Source organism: Bombina bombina, unplaced genomic scaffold, assembly GCF_027579735.1.
Source record: "Bombina bombina isolate aBomBom1 unplaced genomic scaffold, aBomBom1.pri scaffold_867, whole genome shotgun sequence".
In the NCBI taxonomy this organism is placed as follows: domain Eukaryota; kingdom Metazoa; phylum Chordata; class Amphibia; order Anura; family Bombinatoridae; genus Bombina; species Bombina bombina.
This window is the reverse complement of record NW_026512860.1, coordinates 106310-129984: the sequence shown is the minus strand read 5'-3', so window position 1 is coordinate 129984 and position 23675 is coordinate 106310. Positions and strand designations below refer to the sequence as shown.

Genomic DNA, 23675 nt, shown 5'->3' with positions numbered 1-23675 from the left:
CCGGACGCTTGCAAAAATGTTAACCTCTAGCTATGTTAACGCTCAAGCGGGAGCAGTAATTACCGCTCTGCTTGTAATCTAGCCCTGAATATATATACAATCCCTAAACTATGCAAGAAAAAGTTAGATATCAAGAAGAAACAAATATGCATTTCAAAATGACCCAGTAATTCTCAGTTATTTTCTAGTTAAGCATTTTTAAGTTAAATTCACCATCAGCATCTATGCAAATTTGTTAATAAATAATCTGGTGATATTTTTCAGTTGGAATAGAAACTACACACGTCAGTTGCACAAGAAGTTGAAGTGTCCATACCTGATTACTTGTTTCATTGATGGCTTCTAAGAGTTTTTCCACAGCTGCTTGGAGACGGATGCTGATGTTAAGAACTTGGGCTTCATCTTCTGGGTTTAAATTCAAACCAGCAAACTCAACATCTGTAAGTGGCAGTGGTAGGTCCAGTCTCTCCTCTGCTACCCCTGACCAGATGCTTTTATCCTTAGCAGTAGCAGTGTCAGCCACTTCTACAGCATGATCTAAAGAGAACATAAATAAGGGTTATTCATGAATAAGAAACACTAATAAATAATAATTTAATGTAGCTGCATGAACAAACGTTGTGAAATTAAAGTAACTACTGCTCAAATTTAAAGGGAATTTAAAGTAATTTTAACTTTACTGAATCGGAAATTAACATATTTTTTGTTCTGAGTAAAATGGGTTTTTTTTTTCTGTACTTAAAAAAAAGGGGGAGGGGGACAAAAACACTTTTTATACTTTTTGGGTCTGTCACTGTTCACCAAAGCTATGCAAGAAAGTTTATTAGCCTGTAAGCTTCTAGCCAATAGGTGTTACACATATATACATGTTCTGTAATGTTTCAAAGTACAAATGAATAGACTTAACCTTGCACAATCTTTTAACATATTTAAATAGTGCTCTTTCAAATACATGTCCCTTTAACTTGCCAAAATTACAACACTCCCTAATTACACTAATATTAAATGTGAAATACTTCATTGGTAACATAAAAAGTGGTTGCAGTAACAAACATAAATATGCTGCTAGCATAATTCTGTGCACACATTCAGAGTTTTCACATACTCAGACTAAAGAATGTAGAAATGATGGGCAGTTCTTCATTTCTAACACAAGCAATTATAGTACTGAATTCTCTGCCTATAGCAACACAGAAGCCAGTTTTATAATTTTACTATGGCTTGTGCATTTGTGTAGTTATGAAAGCAAATTATAATGAAAAGACAAATACTTGTTTTGACGAAACGAATATCCAAACGGATGCACTAACCAGTTTAAAGAAAACCAACAAATACTAAAGAAACTCATTAGCATTCATTTGTAAAGTGTTAAACATTTACCTGTCCAAGCAGGAGAGCTGTGCTAATAGAGTCTGTACTAAAGGAGAAGGTCCTGCAGCAAAGGAACAGCTACATTCATTTTAACAAAAACAAATGTAAATGTTCCCCCAATATTCAGTATTTGTTTTACGCAAAATGAATACCGAATAGTAATTTCAACCTTCTTAATAAAATATTTTCTTTTCATTAAAAGGGACACTAAACTAAAAAAAAAAAGTTATTTCATGATTCAGATAGAGAATGCAATTTTAAGAAACTTTCTGATTTACTCCCACTATAAATTTTCTTCGTTCTCTTGGTATCGTTATTTGAAAAAGCAGGAATGAAAGCTTTGGAGCAGGCCCATTTTAGGTTAAACACCTGGGTTGCGTTCGCTGACTGGACGGCTAAATGTAACCACCAATCAGCAAGCGCTATCCAGCGAGCTGAACCAAAAATGGGCCGGCTCCAAAGCTTTCATTCCTGCTTTTTCAAATAAAGATACTAAGAGAATGAAGGGAAAAAAATAATAGAAGTAAATTAGAAAGTTGCTTAAAATTGTATGCCCTAGCCGAATCATGAAATAAAAAAATTGGGTTTAGTATCACTTTAAAATAAAACTTATTCAAACTGACAAGGCAGTGTAATGCTCTTCTTCTTTTAATCAAACCTGACCTTTTCCCTAAAACGCCAGCATCATGATAAATATTACTTGTGGTAGTTTACGGACACCTCAAGTAAACTTTTTTAAATTGTTCTTTTTTTAGTAAAAGCAGATAAGTGGCATGTTATTGGCTTAAATAAAAGACACAATAAAGAGATGTGTTAAATAGTTCTCATGCTAATGTATAACATTCTTGTAAAACTGCTGCCATATTGCTACAGACATATGCACGCTCCTGAGCATACCTCCCTGCGTTTAAACAAAGGATACCAAGAGAATAAAGACAATTTGAAAATAGAAGTAATCTGGAAAGTTGTCAAAAACTGCATGCTCTATCTGAATCATGACAATTGGGTTTTATGTCCATTTAAAGTAAATGCAAATTTTGACGCTAAAGTGCCGGTTTTTAAAAATTCGATTAAAAACAGGGGCACTTTAATTCATCAAAATTTACATTTCTCTCCTGTTGTGAACCCCCCCCCCCCCCAAATTTACCTTTTAATCTTGACAGCCGCTCCAGCTTCCTACTGCTGCAAAGCCTTTTCCTGGTTCTAAAATGAGGAATCCGGCTTCCTCCAATCACGGCATTGAATCAGACACTGATTCCCCCGGGGGGGAACGGTGATTGGATGACGACCTATCTATTTCTGACATCAGAAATGGCTTGCGACAACCGGAGGAAGCTGGAGCTGCTGTGAAGATTAAAAAGGTACGTTTTTTTCACAACAGGAATGAAATGTAAATTTTTATGAATTAAAGTGCCCCTGTTTTTAATCGAACTTTTAAAAACCGGGCACTTTAGCATCAAAATTTACATTCACTTTAAGTACTATATGGCAGCAGTTTGCAACAATGTATAACATAATTACAAATATTGTAGCAAATGCTGCTGCCATATAGTGGGCAAAATGTACAAACTCCTGAGCCTAGTTAGGTATGCTGTCATCAAGATGAGCAACGTTCCCACAAACGATACGAGAATTAAGTAAATTTGCAGAGCAATCTCTTCAAACTCTGTCTAAATAATTAAGTTTTCTTTTGCTCTTCATGTCCCTTTAACTTCAGGTTACCATTTTTATCCATTACTTCAGAGTCCATACATGTATTTGTACCTTCTAAAATGTAATATTACCAAGAGCACCATGATGCATACAGGATCCAAAAACCCAAAGGCCAATTATAATCTCTATGGTACATTATTGACTGTAACTAAAGAGGAACGGGATTTGGGAATTATTTTTTCAGATCTAAAATTCAGTAGCAATGCAGCAGTGCAGCCAGTAAGTTTGAAGGGTACGGACCCGCGCCAACTGAACCCCTATGCCCCTAGTGCAGCCAGTAAGACCAGTTGAATACTTGGTTGCATTGTGAGACTTATTAGCAGCAGATCACTAGTTAGGTCTTAGCTGGAATATTGTGTACAGTTCTGGAGACCATATCTCCACAAGGATATAAATACACTAAAAACTGTCCAAAGGAGGGCTACTAAACTGTGTCTGTAATATAAAACATACAAAGAAAGATGTAAATATGTATAGTTTAGAAGGGAAAGAGGTGACATGACAGAAACCTTCAAATATTTTGCTTTGATTTAGGCATCAATTTCTTGAGCTGGATGTGATTTTAACATGTTAAGTTGACCTTAAAAAGGTTTATTTTATAGATGTTTCCAACACAGTAATCGTAATGCACATAAGGTCTTGACTGATGTAAATCCTGTAGAATTAAAGTGGCGTTGGTATTAGTAGTGGTTTATGAACTTATCACAACTGAAGGGGTTAAACACATTGTAGAAATACTGCTTGGGAACCACAGAGCACTACTGGTCTTGAGCAGAGACTATTAAATGAGGCCATACAAAAACAGACTATTTAGCACTAAGTTGTATTTTATTTCAAACAATATCAATGCAATGTTTGCAAAGTTTATAAATATATAATTTCTCTTGTTAAGTGTATTCAGTCCACGGGTCATCCATTACTTATGGGATATATTCCCTTCCCAACAGGAAGTTGCAAGAGGATCACCCAAGCAGAGCTGCTACATAGCTCCTCCCCTCACATGTCATACCCAGTCATTCTCTTGCAACTCAACTAGATAGGACGTTGTGAGAGGTCTGTGGTGTTTTTTATACTTAGTTTATTTCTTCAATCAAAAGTTTGTTATTTTAAATGGCACCGGAGTGTGCTGTTTGTTCTCAGGCAGTATTTGGAAGAAGAATCTGCCTGCGTTTTCTATGATCTTAGCAGAAGTAACTAAGATCCAATGGCTGTTCTCGCACATTCTGAGCAGTGGGGTAACTTTCAGAAAGGGAATAGCGTGTGGGGAATCCTGCTAACAAGGTATGTGCAGTAAATTATTTTTCTAAGGAATGGAATTGACTAAGAAAATACTGCTGATACCGATGCAATGTAAGTACAGCCTTAAATGCAGTAGCGACTGGTATCAGGCTGATGAATGTATGTACAATAAGTAATTTTCTAAGAAATGGAATTTGACTAAGAAAATACTGTTAATACTGAAGTAATGTATGAGCCTTAACTGCAGTAGAAGCGACTGGTAGAAGGCTTATTAATAACACTACCTAACTTTTAAAGTGCATGTTTAAAACGTTTACTGGCATATTATTCGTTTTTTGTGAGGTACTTTGGTGATAAATCTTTTGGGGCATGATTTTCCACATGGCTGTCGTTTATTTCTACATAGAAACGGTTAACTGAGGTTTCCCACTGTTGTAATATGAGTGGGAGGGGCCTATTTTAGTGCTTTTTTGCGCAGTAAAAATTCAGTTACAGTCTTCCTGCTTCTTCCTCCTTGATCCAGGACGTCTCTAGAGAGCTCAGGGGTCTTCAAAATTTATTATGAGGGAGGTAATCAGTCACAGCAGACCTGTGACAGTGTGTTTGACTGTGATAAAAACGTTAATTTTTAAATTGATTATCCGTTTTTGGGTATTAAGGGGTTAATCATCCATTTGCTAGTGGGTGCAATGCTTTGCTAACAATACATTTACTGTGAAAATTTGGTTGCTTTAACTGATTTGGTTCATTGTTATTTCAACTGTGGCGATTTTTTGTGCTTCTTAAAGGCGCAGTAGCGTTTTTTATATTGCTTGTCAACTTATTTGAAAGGATTTTCCAAGCTTGCCAGTCTCATTGCTAGTCTGTTTAAACATGTCTGACACAGATGAATCTGTTTGTTCACTATGTTTGAAGGCCAATGTGGAGCCCCACAGAAATATGTGTACTAAATGTATTGATGTCACTTTGAATAAAAGTCAATTTATATCTGTAAAGAAATTATCACCAAACGAGGGGGAAGTTATGCCGACTAACTCTCCTCACGTGTCAGTACCTTCGCCTCCCGCTCAGGAGGCGCGTGATATTGTGGCGCCAAGTACAAATGAGAGGCCCATACAAATCACTTTGCAAGACATGGCTGCTGTTATGACAGAGGTATTATCTAAATTGCCTGAATTAAGAGGCAAGCGCGATAGCTCTGGGTTAAGGACAGAGCGCGCTGATGATGTGAGAGCCATGTCTGATACTGCGTCACAATCTGCAGAACATGAGGACGGAGAGCTTCATTCTGTGGGTGACGGATCTGATCCAGGGAGACCGGATTCCGAGATTTCTAATTTTAAATTTAAGCTTGAGAACCTCTGTGTATTGCTAGGGGAGGTATTAGCGGCTCTGAATGATTGTAACACGGTTGCAATTCCAGAGAAAATATGTAGGTTGGATAGATACTTTGCGGTACCGGTGTGTACTGACATTTTTCCTATACCTAAAAGGCTTACAGAAATTATTAGCAAGGAGTGGGATAGACCCGGTGTGCCCTTTTCCCCTCTTCCGATATTTAGAAAAATGTTTCCAATAGACGCCACCACACGAGACTTATGGCAGACGGTCCCTAAGGTTGAGGGAGCAGTTTCTACTTTAGCTAAATGTACCACTATACCGGTGGAGGATAGTTGTGCTTTTTCGGATCCAATGGATAAAAAATTAGAAGGTTACCTTAAGAAAATGTTTGTTCAACAAGGTTTTATCTTACAGCCCCTTGCATGCATTGCTCCTGTCACTGCTGCTGCGGCATTCTGGTTTGAGTCTCTGGAAGAGGCCATTCACACAGCTCCATTGGATGAGATTATGGCCAAGCTTAAAGCACTTAAGCTAGCTAATGCATTTGTTTCTGATGCCGTTGTACATTTAACCAAACTAACGGCTAAGAACTCCGGATTCGCCATCCAGGCGCGCAGAGCGCTATGGCTTAAATCCTGGTCAGCTGACGTGACTTCTAAATCTAAATTGCTTAATATTCCTTTCAAAGGGCAGACCTTATTCGGGCCCGGCTTGAAAGAAATTATTGCTGACATTACTGGAGGTAAGGGTCATACTCTTCCTCAGGACAGGGCCAAATCAAAGGCCAAACAGTCTAATTTTCGTGCCTTTCGTAACTTCAAGGCAGGAGCAGCATCAACTTCCTCCGCTCCAAAACAGGAAGGACCTGTTGCTCGTTACAGACAGGGCTGGAAAGCTAACCAGCCCTGGAACAAGGGCAAACAGGCCAGAAAGCCTACTTCTGCCCCTAAGACAGCATGAAGAGAGGGCCCCCGATCCGGAAACGGATCTAGTGGGGGGCAGACTATCTCTCTTCGCCCAGGCTTGGGCAAGAGATGTCCAGGATCCCTGGGCGTTGGAGATCATATCTCAGGGATATCTTCTGGACTTCAAAGCTTCTCCTCCACAAGGGAGATTTCATCTTTCAAGGTTATCAGCAAACCAAATAAAGAAAGAGGCATTTCTACGCTGTGTGCAAGACCTCTTAGTAATGGGGGTGATCCACCCAGTTCCGCGGACGGAACAAGGGCAAGGGTTTTACTCAAATCTGTTTGTGGTTCCCAAGAAAGAGGGAACCTTCAGACCAATCTTGGACCTAAAAATCTTAAACAAATTCCTAAGAGTTCCATCATTCAAAATGGAAACAATTTGAACCATCCTACCCATGATCCAAGAGGGTCAATACATGACCACAGTAGACTTAAAGGATGCCTACCTTCATATACTGATTCACAAAGATCATTATCGGTACCTAAGATTTGCCTTTCTAAACAGGCATTACCAGTTTGTAGCTCTTCCCTTCGGGTTAGCTACGGCCCCGAGAATTTTTACAAAGGTTCTGGGCTCACTCCTAGCGGTGCTAAGACCGCGAGGCATAGCGGTGGCTCCGTACCTAGACGACATTCTGATACAAGCGTCAAGTTTTCAAATTGCCAAGTCTCATACAGAGATAGTTCTGGCATTTCTGAGGTCGCATGGGTGGAAGGTGAACGTGGAAAAGAGTTCTCTATCACCACTCACAAGAGTCTCCTTCCTAGGGACTCTGATAGATTCTGTAGAAATGAAAATTTACCTGACGGAGGCCAGGTTATCAAAACTTCTAAATGCTTGCCGTGTCCTTCATTCCATTCCACGCCCGTCAGTAGCTCAGTGCATGGAAGTAATCGGCTTAATGGTAGCGGCAATGGACATAGTACCATTTGCGCGCCTGCATCTCAGACCGCTGCAATTATGCATGCTAAGTCAGTGGAATGGGGATTACTCAGATTTGTCCCCTCTACTAAATCTGGATCAAGAGACCAGAGATTCTCTTCTCTGGTGGCTTTCTCGGGTCCATCTGTCCAAGGGGATGACCTTTCGCAGGCCAGATTGGACAATTGTAACAACAGATGCCAGCCTTCTAGGTTGGGGCGCAGTCTGGAACTCCCTGAAGGCTCAGGGATTATGGACTCAGGAGGAGAAACTCCTCCCAATAAATATTCTGGAGTTGAGAGCAATATTCAATGCTCTTCTAGCTTGGCCTCAGTTAGCAACATTGAGGTTCATCAGATTTCAGTCGGACAACATCACGACTGTGGCTTACATCAACCATCAAGGGGGAACCAGGAGTTCCCTAGCGATGTTGGAAGTCTCAAAGATAATTCGCTGGGCAGAGTCTCACTCTTGCCACCTGTCAGCGATCTACATCCCAGGTGTGGAGAACTGGGAGGCGGATTTTCTAAGTCGCCAGACTTTTCATCCGGGGGAGTGGGAACTTCATCCGGAGGTCTTCGCTCAACTGATTCATCGTTGGGGCAAACCAGATCTGGATCTCATGGCGTCTCGCCAGAACGCCAAGCTTCCTTGTTACGGATCCAGGTCCAGGGACCCGGGAGCGGCGCTGATAGATGCTCTGACAGCCCCTTGGGTCTTCAACATGGCTTATGTGTTTCCACCATTTCCGATGCTACTTCGACTGATTGCCAAGATCAAACAGGAGAGAGCATCAGTGATTCTGATAGCGCCTGCGTGGCCACGCAGGACCTGGTATGCAGACCTAGTGGACATGTCGTCCTGTCCACCATGGTCTCTACCTCTGAGGCAGGACCTTCTAATACAAGGTCCTTTCAAACATCCAAATCTAATTTCTCTGAGGCTGACTGCATGGAGATTGAACGCTTGATCCTATCAAAGCGTGGCTTCTCGGAGTCAGTTATTGATACCTTAATACAGGCACGGAAGCCTGTTACCAGAAAAATTTACCATAAGATATGGCGTAAATATTTATATTGGTGCGAATCCAAGGGTTACTCATGGAGTAGGATTAGGATTCCTAGGATATTGTCCTTTCTACAAGAGGGTTTAGAAAAGGGCTTATCCGCTAGTTCGTTAAAGGGACAGATTTCTGCTCTGTCTATTCTCTTACACAAACGTCTGGCAGAAGTTCCAGACGTCCAGGCTTTTTGTCAGGCTTTGGCTAGGATTAAGCCTGTGTTTAAGACTGTTGCTCCTCCGTGGAGCTTAAACTTGGTTCTTAAAGTTCTTCAAGGGGTTCCGTTTGAACCCCTTCATTCCATTGATATTAAGCTTTTATCTTGGAAAGTTCTGTTTTTGATGGCTATTTCCTCGGCTCGAAGAGTCTGAGTTATCAGCCTTACATTGTGATTCTCCTTATCTGATTTTCCATTCAGACAAGGTAGTTCTGCGTACTAAACCTGGGTTTTTACCTAAGGTAGTTTCTAACAGGAATATCAATCAGGAGATTGTTGTTCCATCATTATGTCCTAATCCTTCTTCAAAGAAGGAACGACTTTTGCATAATCTGGACGTAGTCCGTGCCCTGAAGTTCTATTTAAAGGCAACTAAAGATTTTCGTCAAACTTCTTCCCTGTTTGTCGTGTACTCTGGTCAGAGGAGAGGTCAAAAAGCTTCGGCAACCTCTCTCTCTCTCTCCTTTTGGCTTCGTAGCATAATACGTTTAGCCTATGAGACTGCTGGACAGCAGCCCCCTGAAAGAATTACAGCTCATTCTACTAGAGCTGTGGCTTCCACCTGGGCCTTTAAGAATGAGGCCTCTGTTGAACAGATTTGCAAGGCTGCAACTTGGTCTTCGCTTCACACTTTTTCAAAATTTTACAAATTTGACACTTTTGCTTCTTCGGAGGCTGTTTTTGGGAGAAAGGTTCTACAGGCAGTGGTTCCTTCCGTTTAAGTTCCTGCCTTGTCCCTCTCATCATCCGTGTACTTTGGCTTTGGTATCCCATAAGTAATAGATGACCCGTGGACTGAATACACTTAACAAGAGAAAACATAATTTATGCTTACCTGATAAAATTTATTTCTTTTCTAGTGTATTCAGTCCACGGCCCGCCCTGTCTTTTTAAGGCAGATCTAAATTTTAATTAAAACTCCAGTCACCACTGCACCCTATGGTTTCTCCTTTCTTATCTTGTTTCGGTCGAATGACTGGATATGACATGTGAGGGGAGGAGCTATGTAGCAGCTCTGCTTGGGTGATCCTCTTGCAACTTCCTGTTGGGAAGGGAATATATCCCATAAGTAATGGATGACCCGTGGACTGAATACACTACAAGAGAAATAAATTTATCAGGTAAGCTTTAATTATGTTTTTTGTTACATTATAGTTGAACTACAAAGAATGGTGGATAAATATTAGTTTTGTTTTTAAAAATTGTATCTTCTAACAGTGGTAATGTTTCCTGAAACATCTGCCAGAAATACATTAAAGTAACATTCTCTTGAGTTTTTATTGCAAGGCGACTATATATGAAAAAAACAGAATAAGTTGGTACGCCTAGCTGTGTTTAATTCTGTGATTAAACAAGGTTAATCATTCAACAAAAGGGAAAGGCTTATGTGAGTTTCAATGAAATGTATCTCTCTCTGTTGTAACGTCCATTATTGTGTGCATGAAAAAAAACATGGTAAAGACATCACTTAGCTTAAAAATAATTCAGTATATTTTGGATGACAGAAGGATAATATTTGCCTACCATTAAAAAAATTCACTAAGTCAAAATAATTCAGGATTGAATGGGTTAAAGGGATAGGAAAGTCATAATTAAACTTGCATGATTCAGATAGAGCATGTCATTTTAAGACACTTTTAAATTCACTTCTATTTTCAAATGTGCTTTGTTCTTCTGGTAACCCTTGTTGAAAAATAATACGCACATATTCTACACTAGTGGGAGCTGCTGCTAATTGGTGCCTGCACACATTTGTCTTTTGTGATTTGCTGACTAGATGTGTTCATCTTGCTGCCAGTAGTGCAATGATATTCCTTCAAAGGATAACAAGAGTACAAAGCAAATTTGATAATGGAAGTAAACCGGAAAGTTGTTTAAAATTGTATGTTCTATCCAAATCATGAAAGAAAATTATGGGGTTTTCTGTCCATTTAAAGGGATACTAAACCCAAACATTTTCTTTCATGATTCAGGTACAGAATATGATTTTAAAGAACTTTCTAATTTACTTCTATTATCTAATTTATTTCATTCTCTTGGTATCATTTGTTGAACTACTGGTTTCTAGCTGAACACATGGGGTGAGCCAATGACAATCGGTATATTTATGCAGTCACCAATCAGCAGCTAGACCATAGGTTCTTTGCTGCTCCTCAGCTTTTATAGAAACAATTTTCAGCAAAGAATAACAAGAGAAGGAAGCAAATTAAATAATAGAAGTAAATTGGGAAGTTGTTTAAAATTATTTTCTCTATCTGAATCATGATAGAAAAATGTTGGGTTTCATGTCCCTTTCAATTAGAGGGAAGCAGATTCAGGAGAAATGTGAGTAGACATTTTTGTTTTACAGAAAGGGTGCAGGATTCATGGAATAAACTTCCAATAGAGGTGGTAAACACAGGTACTGTAAAATAATAAAAAAAAACTGCCTGGGACATGCATAAGTCTATCCTAAGAAAACAGTAACATGTAGTATAGGTAGACTTGATGGGCCCTTTGGATCTTATCTACTGTAAAATTCTATGTTTATCTTTCTATGTTTATTGCGGTTTAAACTGACTTTTTCCCCACAGATTCTATAGAGAATTTTAAAATGATATATATTTTTATTTAAGTATGAACAAATACATTTCTTTTTCTAGTACTCTTAACATGACAATGTCAGTAAATGAAAGGTATCACTTTAATCTTTCAGTTCATTAAGTTAGGGACTTATTGTTATATCTAATGTTCTACGGAATCTCAAAATCTCAATGATGGGAACACACAGCTAACGTTGTGAGCACCAAAATACACACACTTAAAAAAATATAGTTCAATGTAAAACCACAAGACTGTTAAGTAGGCCTGGCTACGCTTTCTAGAAAAATCTATTTGGTTTCCCTGTCAGCTTCTTCATTGAGCCTAACTACATATTTGGTATAATTTGAGAAAATATAATATATTACAGAGCCAGCATGTGTGGTTTTAATGCGCTTATTCTTATATTTCTGCATGCATTTATCCACGTGTAAGATAGCTTGTGTATTTATCTGTGTGCTCATTAATATATATTTGTGTTTATTTGTATTTTCTCTGTGTACAAACGTACATTTATGTGCATATGCGTTTGTGTTTTATACTGGCCATATTAATGGTTATAGGCTTTATACCATCCTTCTGTAAGAGGAATCACTATGTGAAAAGACTGCCTATTTTATATAACTAAAACACACACAATTATCAGTATGGCTGCTCTGTATGTTGAAACATATTTTAATATACATACTTTTTTTATATAAATGTAGGAGGGGTTGCAGCATCAAATGTGTTTTTGGATGTATATCCTGCTTTACTATAAATAATATGATCTTAATTAAAATGTGTTTTCCACGATTATTTTCTACAACACTGTTAATAACATAGCTAAAATAAAACACTCAAAAATGCATATGGTGTAATATGAAAAGTTATGGTATAAGGATTTATCAGATCAGCAATCAGGAGTTAATACGAGCAATCCTCTAATAATAACTGGACCAATCCCACAGCTTAACATGCATTACTGAAACATGCCACTGCTTGTACAAAAGGCAGAACAAGTTTGGTCTTGCTGCAGCGTATTGCGTACTCCAATATAATTCACTGACTCAATTAGAAACGTATCACTGCCAGGATAAGAAGAAACATGGTCAATGTGTGTATGGTTATTAATTGAAGCAAATGGCAAAGAATATTTAATTTTAAAAATAAGTAAGATTTGACGATGAATCCATTTTTAATCTAATAAAAACAGAATGATATCACTATACTGCAACAATACATTGCATACATTGGTTAAAGGAAAATGTTTTTTTCCTATATGGAAGAAATTTATATCAGTATTAATTTATTCTGTGTTACTATTCTTCCTATAATTCTTCCTACTGCACAGTTATTTTGAACTTGTGCTGTCATTCATAGAAAAAAAAAAAGTTAAAATGAGAATTAAAATCATATTGTAATCCCCTATACCAAAGCCTAAAACACAACTTTTTCTGGTGGATATAAGAATTTTTACTTTACTGCTATAGGCCATTATCTTATCTACACATGGTCATCATCTATACCACATGCATTTAGTGCGGACGACAACCATGTGTTGTCATTCCGTGGGGGGGGGGGGGGCATCACCAAGCCTTGGAAACATCACAGGGCTTAAGGGAGCTGGAAGGGGGGGGGGGTAGTACGTACTTAAACCCTTAATCTCAGGTTCCTTAAGCACTAGAAACCCCTAGGAATCACCTGCTCGTTCAAACAGTGTGTGTCTTGGGGGAATAAGTAAAGCAAGCATTGAAATGCTTCTTGGGGACAGTTTGGCCTGACTGTTGAGTGCTACAAATATTGTAAGAAAGTATTATTTTGTAACTTGAATGTTGCTTTTGAAATATTAATATTGTTGCATTGTTTTATGTATTAGGAGTATAATCATTTTTAAAAAATATTGGAATATTTGTGATTTTATAGTCTATACTGATGTGAAAATCCTTTTTATTATAAGTTTAAAAATTCTTGTCACAATTTATTTACAAATGTGGGCGTTTCCTTTCTTGATTTGTAGGGCTTGTTTTTAACAGTTTAATATGGCATCTCCATTTGTGTTTTTCTATTTATAATATCCTTTTAATAATTAAGGCGCTCTTTGTTTGTGCTTTATTCCAGGTAATAGGGCTTTAGAATCTAATGAGGTGAACTCCTCAACGTTGCCTTGCAAAGGTTCTCAGAAGAGAAGTCTCTGTTAGCTGTTCAAGAAGTGTTTTGGACAATATACTGCCCAACTAGAATCTGCCCCAGTCAAATGTAAGTGATATTATTGTGAAGTAGAAGTGTCTAGGGACAACAAAAGCACAGCCATGAAATAGCAGACTATGCAAATTCAAAGAGTGGTGCCTTTGAGTGTTGAAGCACTTATCACGTACAAATCACCTATCTGTTGTATTGCAGGCTACAGAGCTCCGAACTGCCTCTGAAAGCAACAACAGCACAAGAACTGTGCATCAGGGATTCATTAAATCGGTTTCCTTTGCTAAGCATCTATACACAAGCCTCACATCATTTTGTGAAATGCCAAATGCCAGCTGGAGTGGTGTAAAGCACATTGCTACTGGTTCATGAAGATATGGTTTTGTAAGGAGGAGCTCAAGTTGCCTGTACAGAGCCCTGATCTCAACCCCATTCAACACCTTTGGGATGAACAGGAATGCCAACTATGAGCCAGACCTTCTTGTCCAACATCAGTACCTGACCTCAAAAATGTTCTTTTCGCTGATTGGGCACAAAGTCACACAGACACAACAAAAAAATCTTGAGGAAAGCCTTTCCAGAAGAGTCCTGCCTTTTATATGTCTAAAGTGGGGGACAACTCCATATTAAATCCCATGGTTTTGGAATGGTAAGTCCAAAAAGCTAATACATTATAGGTGTGATGGTTAAGTGTCCACATACATTAGTGTGTGTGTGTGTGTGTGTGTGTGTGTGTGTGTGCGTGTCTATATGCATACATAAAAAAAATAAATTGCCATAACTTTTAAATGACAGACAGAAGAGTTTAAGATTTGTTGATTTGTTGATAATGGGTGATTTTACTAAATGGGATCTTGCTTAAAGGGACAGTCAAGTCCACAAAAAAAAAACTTTCATGATTCAAATAAGGCATGTAATTTCAAACAACTTTACAATTTACTAATATCACCAATTTTGCTTTGTTCTCTTGGTATTCTTAGCTGAAAGCTAAACCTAGGAAGTTCATATGCTAATATCTTAGACCTTGAAGATTGCTTCTAATCTGAAAGCATTTTGACAGTTTTTCACCACTAGAGGGCATTAGTTAATGTGTTTCATATAGATAATATTGAACTCACACACGCAAAGTTACCTAGGAGTGAGCACTGATTGGCTAAAATGCATCTCTGTCAAAATAACTGAAATAAGGGGGCAGATTGCAGAGGCTTAGATACAAACGCCTAGATTTAGAGTTTTGTCGGTAAAGACCCACGGTGCTAACGAGCCTTTTTTTCCAGCGCACCCTTAAGACAACACTGGTATTACGAGTTGTCTGAATGGCTGCGATAGCCTCAGAAAAGGTAGCGTTGAGCATTATTTAGCTCCACTTCAACCCTCAATACCAGTGTTGCTTACGGTAGCGGTAAGTGGAAAAACGTGCTTGTGCACAATATCCCCATAGGAAACAATGGGGCTGAGGTGGCTGAAAAAAAACCTAACACCTGCAAAAAAGCAGCGTTCAGCTCCTAACGCAGCCCCATTGTTTACTATGGGGAAACACTTCCTAAGTCTGCACCTAACACCCTAACATGAACCCCGAGCCTAAACACCCCTAACCTTACACTTATTAATCCCTAATCTGCCGCCCCCGCTATCGCTGACACCTGCATTTTATTATTAACCCCTAATCTGCCGCTCTGGACACCGCCGCAACCTACATTATACCTATGAACCCCTAATCTGCTGCCCCTAACATCGCGACACCTATATTATATTTATTACCCCCTAATCTGCCCCACCAACGTCGCCGCCACCTACCTACACTTATTAACCCCTAATCTGCCGACCGGACATCGCCGCCACTATAATAACAGAATTTATGTTTACCTGATAAATTACTTTCTCCAACGGTGTGTCCGGTCCACGGCGTCATCCTTACTTGTGGGATATTCTCTTCCCCAACAGGAAATGGCAAAGAGCCCAGCAAAGCTGGTCACATGATCCCTCCTAGGCTCCGCCTTCCCCAGTCATTCGACCGACGTAAAGGAGGAATATTTGCATAGGAGAAATCATATGGTACCGTGGTGACTGTAGTTAAAGAAAATAAATTATCAGACCTGATTAAAAAACCAGGGCGGGCCGTGGACCGGACACACCGTTGGAGAAAGTAATTTATCAGGTAAACATAAAACATAATTTATGTAAGAACTTACCTGATAAATTCATTTCTTTCATATTAGCAAGAGTCCATGAGCTAGTGACGTATGGGATATACATTCCTACCAGGAGGGGCAAAGTTTCCCAAACCTCAAAATGCCTATAAATACACCCCTCACCACACCCACAATTCAGTTTAACGAATAGCCAAGAAGTGGGGTGATAAAAAAGTGCGAAAGCATATAAAATAAGGAATTGGAATAATTGTGCTTTATACAAAATCATAACCACCACAAAAAAAGGGCGGGCCTCATGGACTCTTGCTAATATGAAAGAAATGAATTTATCAGGTAAGTTCTTACATAAATTATGTTTTCTTTCATGTAATTAGCAAGAGTCCATGAGCTAGTGACGTATGGGATAATGACTACCCAAGATGTGGATCTTTCCACACAAGAGTCACTAGAGAGGGAGGGATAAAATAAAGACAGCCAATTCCTGCTGAAAATAATCCACACCCAAAATAAAGTTTAACGAAAAACAGAAGCAGAAGATTCAAACTGAAACCGCTGCCTGAAGTACTTTTCTACCAAAAACTGCTTCAGAAGAAGAAAATACATCAAAATGGTAGAATTTAGTAAAAGTATGCAAAGAGGACCAAGTTGCTGCTTTGCAGATCTGGTCAACCGAAGCTTCATTCCTAAACGCCCAGGAAGTAGATACTGACCTAGTAGAATGAGCTGTAATTCTGAGGCGGAATTTTACCCGACTCAACATAGGCAAGATGAATTAAAGATTTCAACCAAGATGCCAAAGAAATGGCAGAAGCTTTCTGGCCTTTCCTAGAACCGGAAAAGATAACAAATAGACTAGAAGTCTTACGGAAAGATTTCGTAGCTTCAACATAATATTTCAAAGCTCTAACAACATCCAAAGAATGCAACGATTTCTCCTTAGAATTCTTAGGATTAGGACATAATGAAGGAACCACAATTTCTCTACTAATGTTGTTGGAATTCACAACTTTAGGTAAAAATTCAAAAGAAGTTCGCAACACCGCCTTATCCTGATGAAAAATCAGAAAAGGAGACTCACAAGAAAGAGCAGATAATTCAGAAACTCTTCTAGCAGAAGAGATGGCCAAAAGGAACAAAACTTTCCAAGAAAGTAATTTAATGTCCAATGAATGCATAGGTTCAAACGGAGGAGCTTGAAGAGCTCCCAGAACCAAATTCAAACTCCAAGGAGGAGAAATTGACTTAATGACAGGTTTTATACGAACCAAAGCTTGTACAAAACAATGAATATCAGGAAGAATAGCAATCTTTCTGTGAAAAAGAACAGAAAGAGCAGAGATTTGTCCTTTCAAAGAACTTGCGGACAAACCCTTATCTAAACCATCCTGAAGAAACTGTAAAATTCTCGGTATTCTAAAAGAATGCCAAGAAAAATGATGAGAAAGACACCAAGAAATATAAGTCTTCCAGACTCTATAATATATCTCTCGAGATACAGATTTACGAGCCTGTAACATAGTATTAATCACGGAGTCAGAGAAACCTCTTTGACCAAGAATCAAGCGTTCAATCTCCATACCTTTAAATTTAAGGATTTCAGATCCTGATGGAAAAAAGGGCCTTGTGACAGAAGGTCTGGTCTTAACGGAAGAGTCCACGGTTGGCAAGAGGCCATCCGGACAAGATCCGCATACCAAAACCTGTGAGGCCATGCCGGAGCTACCAGCAGAACAAACGAACATTCCTTCAGAATCTTGGAGATTACTCTTGGAAGAAGAACTAGAGGCGGAAAGATATAGGCAGGATGATACTTCCAAGGAAGTGATAATGCATCCACTGCCTCCGCCTGAGGATCCCGGGATCTGGACAGATACCTGGGAAGTTTCTTGTTTAGATGGGACGCCATCAGATCTATTTCTGGAAGTTCCCACATTTGAACAATCTGAAGAAATACCTCTGGGTGAAGAGACCATTCGCCCGGATGCAACGTTTGGCGACTGAGATAATCCGCTTCCCAATTGTCTACACCTGGGATATGAACCGCAGAGATTAGACAGGAGCTGGATTCCGCCCAAACCAAAATTCGAGATACTTCTTTCATAGCCAGAGGACTGTGAGTCCCTCCTTGATGATTGATGTATGCCACAGTTGTGACATTGTCTGTCTGAAAACAAATGAACGATTCTCTCTTCAGAAGAGGCCAAAACTGAAGAGCTCTGAAAATTGCACAGAGTTCCAAAATATTGATCGGTAATCTCACCTCCTGAGATTCCCAAACTCCTTGTGCCGTCAGAGATCCCCACACAGCTCCCCAACCTGTGAGACTTGCATCTGTTGAAATTACAGTCCAGGTCGGAAGCACAAAAGAAGCCCCCTGAATTAAACGATGGTGATCTGTCCACCATGTTAGAGAGTGTCGAACAATCGGTTTTAAAGATATTAATTGAGATATCTTCGTGTAATCCTTGCACCATTGCTTCAGCATACAGAGCTGAAGAGGTCGCATGTGAAAACGAGCAAAGGGGATCGCGTCCGATGCAGCAGTCATAAGACCTAGAATTTCCATGCATAAGGCTACCGAAGGGAATGATTGTGACTGAAGGTTTCGACAAGCTGTAATCAACTTTAGACGTCTCTTGTCTGTTAAAGACAGAGTCATGGACACTGAATCCATCTTGAAACCCAGAAAGGTTACCCTTGTCTGAGGAATCAAAGAACTTTTTGGTAAATTGATCCTCCAACCATGATCTTGAAGAAACAACACAAGTTGATTCGTATGAGATTCTGCTAAATGTAAAGACTGAGCAAGTACCAAGATATCGTCCAAATAAGGAAATACCACAATACCCTGTTCTCTGATTACAGACAGCAGGGCACCGAGAACCTTTGTAAAAATTCTTGGAGCTGTAGCTAGGCCAAACGGCAGAGCCACAAATTGGTAATGCTTGTCCAGAAACGAGAATCTCAGGAACTGATAATGATCTGGATGAATCGGAATATGCAGATATGCATCCTGTAAATCTATCGTGGACATATAATTCCCTTGCTGAACAAAAGGTAAGATAGTCCTTACAGTTACCATCTTGAACGTTGGTATCCTTACATAACGATTCAATATTTTTAGATCCAGAACTGGTCTGAAAGAATTCTCCTTCTTTGGTACAATGAAGAGATTTGAATAAAACCCCATCCCCTGTTCCGGAACTGGAACTGGCATAATTACTCCAGTCAACTCTAGATCTGAAACACATTTCAGAAATGCTTGAGCTTTTACTGGATTTACTGGGACACGGGAAAGAAAAAATCTCTTTGCAGGAGGTCTCAACTTGAAACCAATTCTGTACCCTTCTGAAACAATGAATCCAAAGATTGTGAACAGAATTGATCCAAATTTCCTTGAAAAAACGTAACCTGCCCCCTACCAGCTGAGCTGGAATGAGGGCCGCACCTTCATGTGGACTTAGAAGCAGGCTTTGCCTTTCTAGCTGGCTTGGATTTATTCCAGACTGGAGATGGTCTCCAAACTGAAACTGCTCCTGAGGATGAAGGATCAGGCTTTTGTTCTTTGTTGAAACGAAAGGAACGAAAACGATTATTAGCCCTGTTTTTACCCTTAGATTTTTTATCTTGTGGTAAAAAAGTTCCTTTCCCACCAGTAACAGTTGAAATAATGGAATCCAACTGAGAACCAAATAATTTGTTACCCTGGAAAGAAATGGAAAGTAAAGTTGATTTAGAAGCCATATCAGCATTCCAAGTTTTAAGCCATAAAGCTCTTCTAGCTAAAATAGCTAGAGACATAAACCTGACATCAACTCTGATAATATCAAAAATGGCATCACAGATAAAATTATTAGCATGCTGAAGAAGAATAATATCATCATGAGAATCACGATGTGTTACTTGTTGCGCTAAAGTTTCCAACCAAAAAGTTGAAGCTGCAGCAACATCAGCCAAAGATATAGCAGGTCTAAGAAGATTACCTGAACACAGATAAGCTTTTCTTAGAAAGGACTCAATTTTCCTATCTAGAGGATCCTTAAACGAAGTACCATCTGACGTAGGAATAGTAGTACGTTTAGCAAGGGTAGAAATAGCCCCATCAACTTTAGGGATCTTGTCCCAAAATTCTAATCTGTCAGACGGCACAGGATATAATTGCTTAAAACGTTTAGAAGGAGTAAATGAATTACCCAAATTATCCCATTCTTTGGAAATTACTGCAGAAATAGCATTAGGAACAGGAAAAACTTCTGGAATAACCACAGGAGATTTAAACACCTTATCTAAACGTTTAGAATTAGTATCAAGAGGACCAGAATCCTCTATTTCTAAAGCAATTAGAACTTCTTTAAGTAAAGAACGAATAAATTCCATTTTAAATAAATATGAAGATTTATCAGCATCAACCTCAGAGACAGAATCCTCTGAACCAGAGGAGTCATCAGAATCAGAATGATGATGTTCATTTAAAAATTCATCTGTAGGGAGAGAAGTTTTAAAAGATTTTTTACGTTTACTAGAAGGAGAAATAACAGACATAGCCTTCTTTATGGATTCCGAAACAAAATCTCTTATATTATCAGGAACATTCTGCACCTTAGATGTTGAGGGAACTGCAACAGGCAATGGTACTTTACTAAAGGAAATATTATCTGCTTTAACAAGTTTGTCATGACAATCAATACAAACAACAGCTGGAGAAATAGCTACCAAAAGTTTACAGCAGATACACTTAGCTTTGGTAGATTCAGCACTTGACAGCGATTTTCCTGTAGTATCTTCTGGCTCAGATGCAACGTGAGACATCTTGCAATATGTAAGAGAAAAAACAACATATAAAGCAAAATTGATCAAATTCCTTAAATGACAGTTTCAGGAATGGGAAAGAATGCCAAAGAACAAGCTTCTAGCAACCAGAAGCAATAAAAAATGAGACTCAAATAATGTGGAGACAAAAGTGACGCCCATATTTTTGCGCGCCAAATAAGACGCCCACATTATTTGGCGCCTAAATGCTTTTTGGCGCCAAAAATGACGCCACATCCGGAACGCCGACATTTTTGGCGCGAAATAACGTCAAAGAATGACGCAACTTCCGGCGACACGTATGACGCCGGAAACGGAAATAGAATTTTTGCGCCAAAAAAGTCCGCGCCAAGAATGACGCAATAAAATGAAGCATTTTCAGCCCCCGCGAGCCTAACAGCCCACAGGGAAAAAGTCAAATTTTAAGGTAAGAAAAAATGGTCAAATTAAAATGCATTATCCCAAATATGAAACTGACTGTCTGAAAATAAGGAAAGTTGAACATTCTGAGTCAAGGCAAATAAATGTTTGAATACATATATTTAGAACTTTATAAACAAAGTGCCCAACCATAGCTTGGAGTGTCACAGAAAATAAGACTTACTTACCCCAGGACACTCATCTACATATAGCAGATAGCCAAACCAGTACTGAAACGAGAATCAGCAGAGGTAATGGTATATATAAGAGTATATCGTCGATCTGAAAAGGGAGGTAAGAGATGAATCTCTACGACCGATAACAGAGAACCTATGAAATAGACCCCTTAGAAGGAGATCACTGCATTCAAATAGGCAATACTCTCCTCACATCCCTCTGACATTCACTGCACGCTGAGAGGAAAACCGGGCTCCAACTTGCTGCGGAGCGCATATCAACGTAGAATCTAGCACAAACTTACTTCACCACCTCCATCGGAGGCAAAGTTTGTAAAACTGAATTGTGGGTGTGGTGAGGGGTGTATTTATAGGCATTTTGAGGTTTGGGAAACTTTGCCCCTCCTGGTAGGAATGTATATCCCATACGTCACTAGCTCATGGACTCTTGCTAATTACATGAAAGAAATTCTGTTTTCTCCAACATAGGTGTGTCCGGTCCACGGCGTCATCCTTACTTGTGGGAACCAATACCAAAGCTTTAGGACACGGATGAAGGGAGGGAGCAAATCAGGTCACCTAAATGGAAGGCACCACGGCTTGCAAAACCTTTCTCCCAAAAATAGCCTCAGAAGAAGCAAAAGTATCAAACTTGTAAAATTTGGTAAAAGTGTGCAGTGAAGACCAAGTCGCTGCCTTACATATCTGATCAACAGAAGCCTCGTTCTTGAAGGCCCATGTGGAAGCCACAGCCCTAGTGGAATGAGCTGTGATTCTTTCAGGAGGCTGCCGTCCGGCAGTCTCATAAGCCAATCTGATGATTAATCCAAAAAGAGAGAGAGGTAGAAGTTGCTTTTTGACCTCTCCTTTTACCAGAATAAACAACAAACAAGGAAGATGTTTGTCTAAAATCCTTTGTAGCATCTAAATAGAATTTTAGAGCGCGAACAACATCCAAATTGTGCAACAAACGTTCCTTCTTTGAAACTGGATTCGGACACAAAGAAGGCACGACTATCTCCTGGTTAATGTTTTTGTTAGAAACAACTTTCGGAAGAAAACCAGGTTTAGTACGTAAAACCACCTTATCTGCATGGAACACCAGATAAGGAGGAGAACACTGCAGAGCAGATAATTCTGAAACTCTTCTAGCAGAAGAAATTGCAACCAAAAACAAAACTTTCCAAGATAATAACTTAATATCAACGGAATGTAAGGGTTCAAACGGAACCCCCTGAAGAACTGAAAGAACTAAATTGAGACTCCAAGGAGGAGTCAAAGGTTTGTAAACAGGCTTGATTCTAACCAGAGCCTGAACAAAGGCTTGAACATCTGGCACAGCTGCCAGCTTTTTGTGAAGTAACACAGACAAGGCAGAAATCTGTCCCTTCAAGGAACTTGCAGATAATCCTTTCTCCAATCCTTCTTGAAGAAAGGATAGAATCTTAGGAATTTTTACCTTGTCCCAAGGGAATCCTTTAGATTCACACCAACAGATATATTTTTTCCATATTTTGTGGTAAATTTTTCTAGTTACAGGCTTTCTGGCCTGAACAAGAGTATCAATAACAGAATCTGAGAACCCTCGCTTTGATAAGATCAAGCGTTCAATCTCCAAGCAGTCAGTTGGAGTGAAACCAGATTCGGATGTTCGAACGGACCCTGAACAAGAAGGTCTCGTCTCAAAGGTAGCTTCCATGGTGGAGCCGATGACATATTCACCAGGTCTGCATACCAAGTCCTGCGTGGTCACGCAGGAGCTATCAAGATCACCGATGCCCTCTCCTGATTGATCCTGGCTACCAGCCTGGGGATGAGAGGAAACGGCGGGAATACATAAGCTAGTTTGAAGGTCCAAGGTGCTACTAGTGCATCTACTAGAGTCGCCTTGGGATCCCTGGATCTGGACCCGTAGCAAGGAACCTTGAAGTTCTGACGAGAGGCCATCAGATCCATGTCTGGAATGCCCCACAGTTGAGTAATGTGGGCAAAGATTTCCGGATGGAGTTCCCACTCCCCCGGATGTAATGTCTGATTGAAACCGTATGAACTTGGCCTTTGCTAGCTGAGGCCAAGCCTTGAGAGCATTGAGTATCGCTCTCAGTTCCAGAATATTTATCGGTAGAAGAGATTCTTCCCGAGACCAAAGACCCTGAGCTTTCAGGGGTCCCCAGACCGCGCCCCAGCCCATCAGACTGGCGTCGGTCGTGACAATGACCCGCTCTGGTCTGCGGAAGCTCATCCCCTGTGACAGGTTGTCCAGGGACAGCCACCAACTGAGTGAATCTCTGGTCCTCTGATTTACTTGTATCGTCGGAGACAAGTCTGTATAGTCCCCATTCCACTGACTGAGCATGCACAGTTGTAATGGTCTTAGATGAATGCGCGCAAAAGGAACTATGTCCATTGCCGCTACCATCAAACCTATTACTTCCATGCACTGCGCTATGGAAGGAAGAGGAACGGAATGAAGTATTTGACAAGAGTTTAGAAGTTTTGTTTTTCTGGCCTCTGTCAGAAAAATC

At 39.6% G+C, this 23675-nt stretch overlaps 1 protein-coding gene across 1 annotated transcript in view; it reads right to left on the bottom strand.

Annotated features, from left to right (window-relative positions):
* Positions 1 to 316: 316 nt before the first annotated feature.
* The window catches only part of LOC128644556 (A-kinase anchor protein 9-like), a gene marked incomplete at both ends in the record, with an annotated part of 127610 nt that continues 104251 nt past the window's right edge, over positions 317 to 23675 (bottom strand). Inside the window, one exon of the mRNA XM_053697129.1 lies at positions 317 to 537. Coding sequence (XP_053553104.1) covers positions 317 to 537 — 221 coding nt within the window. The remainder of the gene's footprint in view (positions 538 to 23675) is intronic.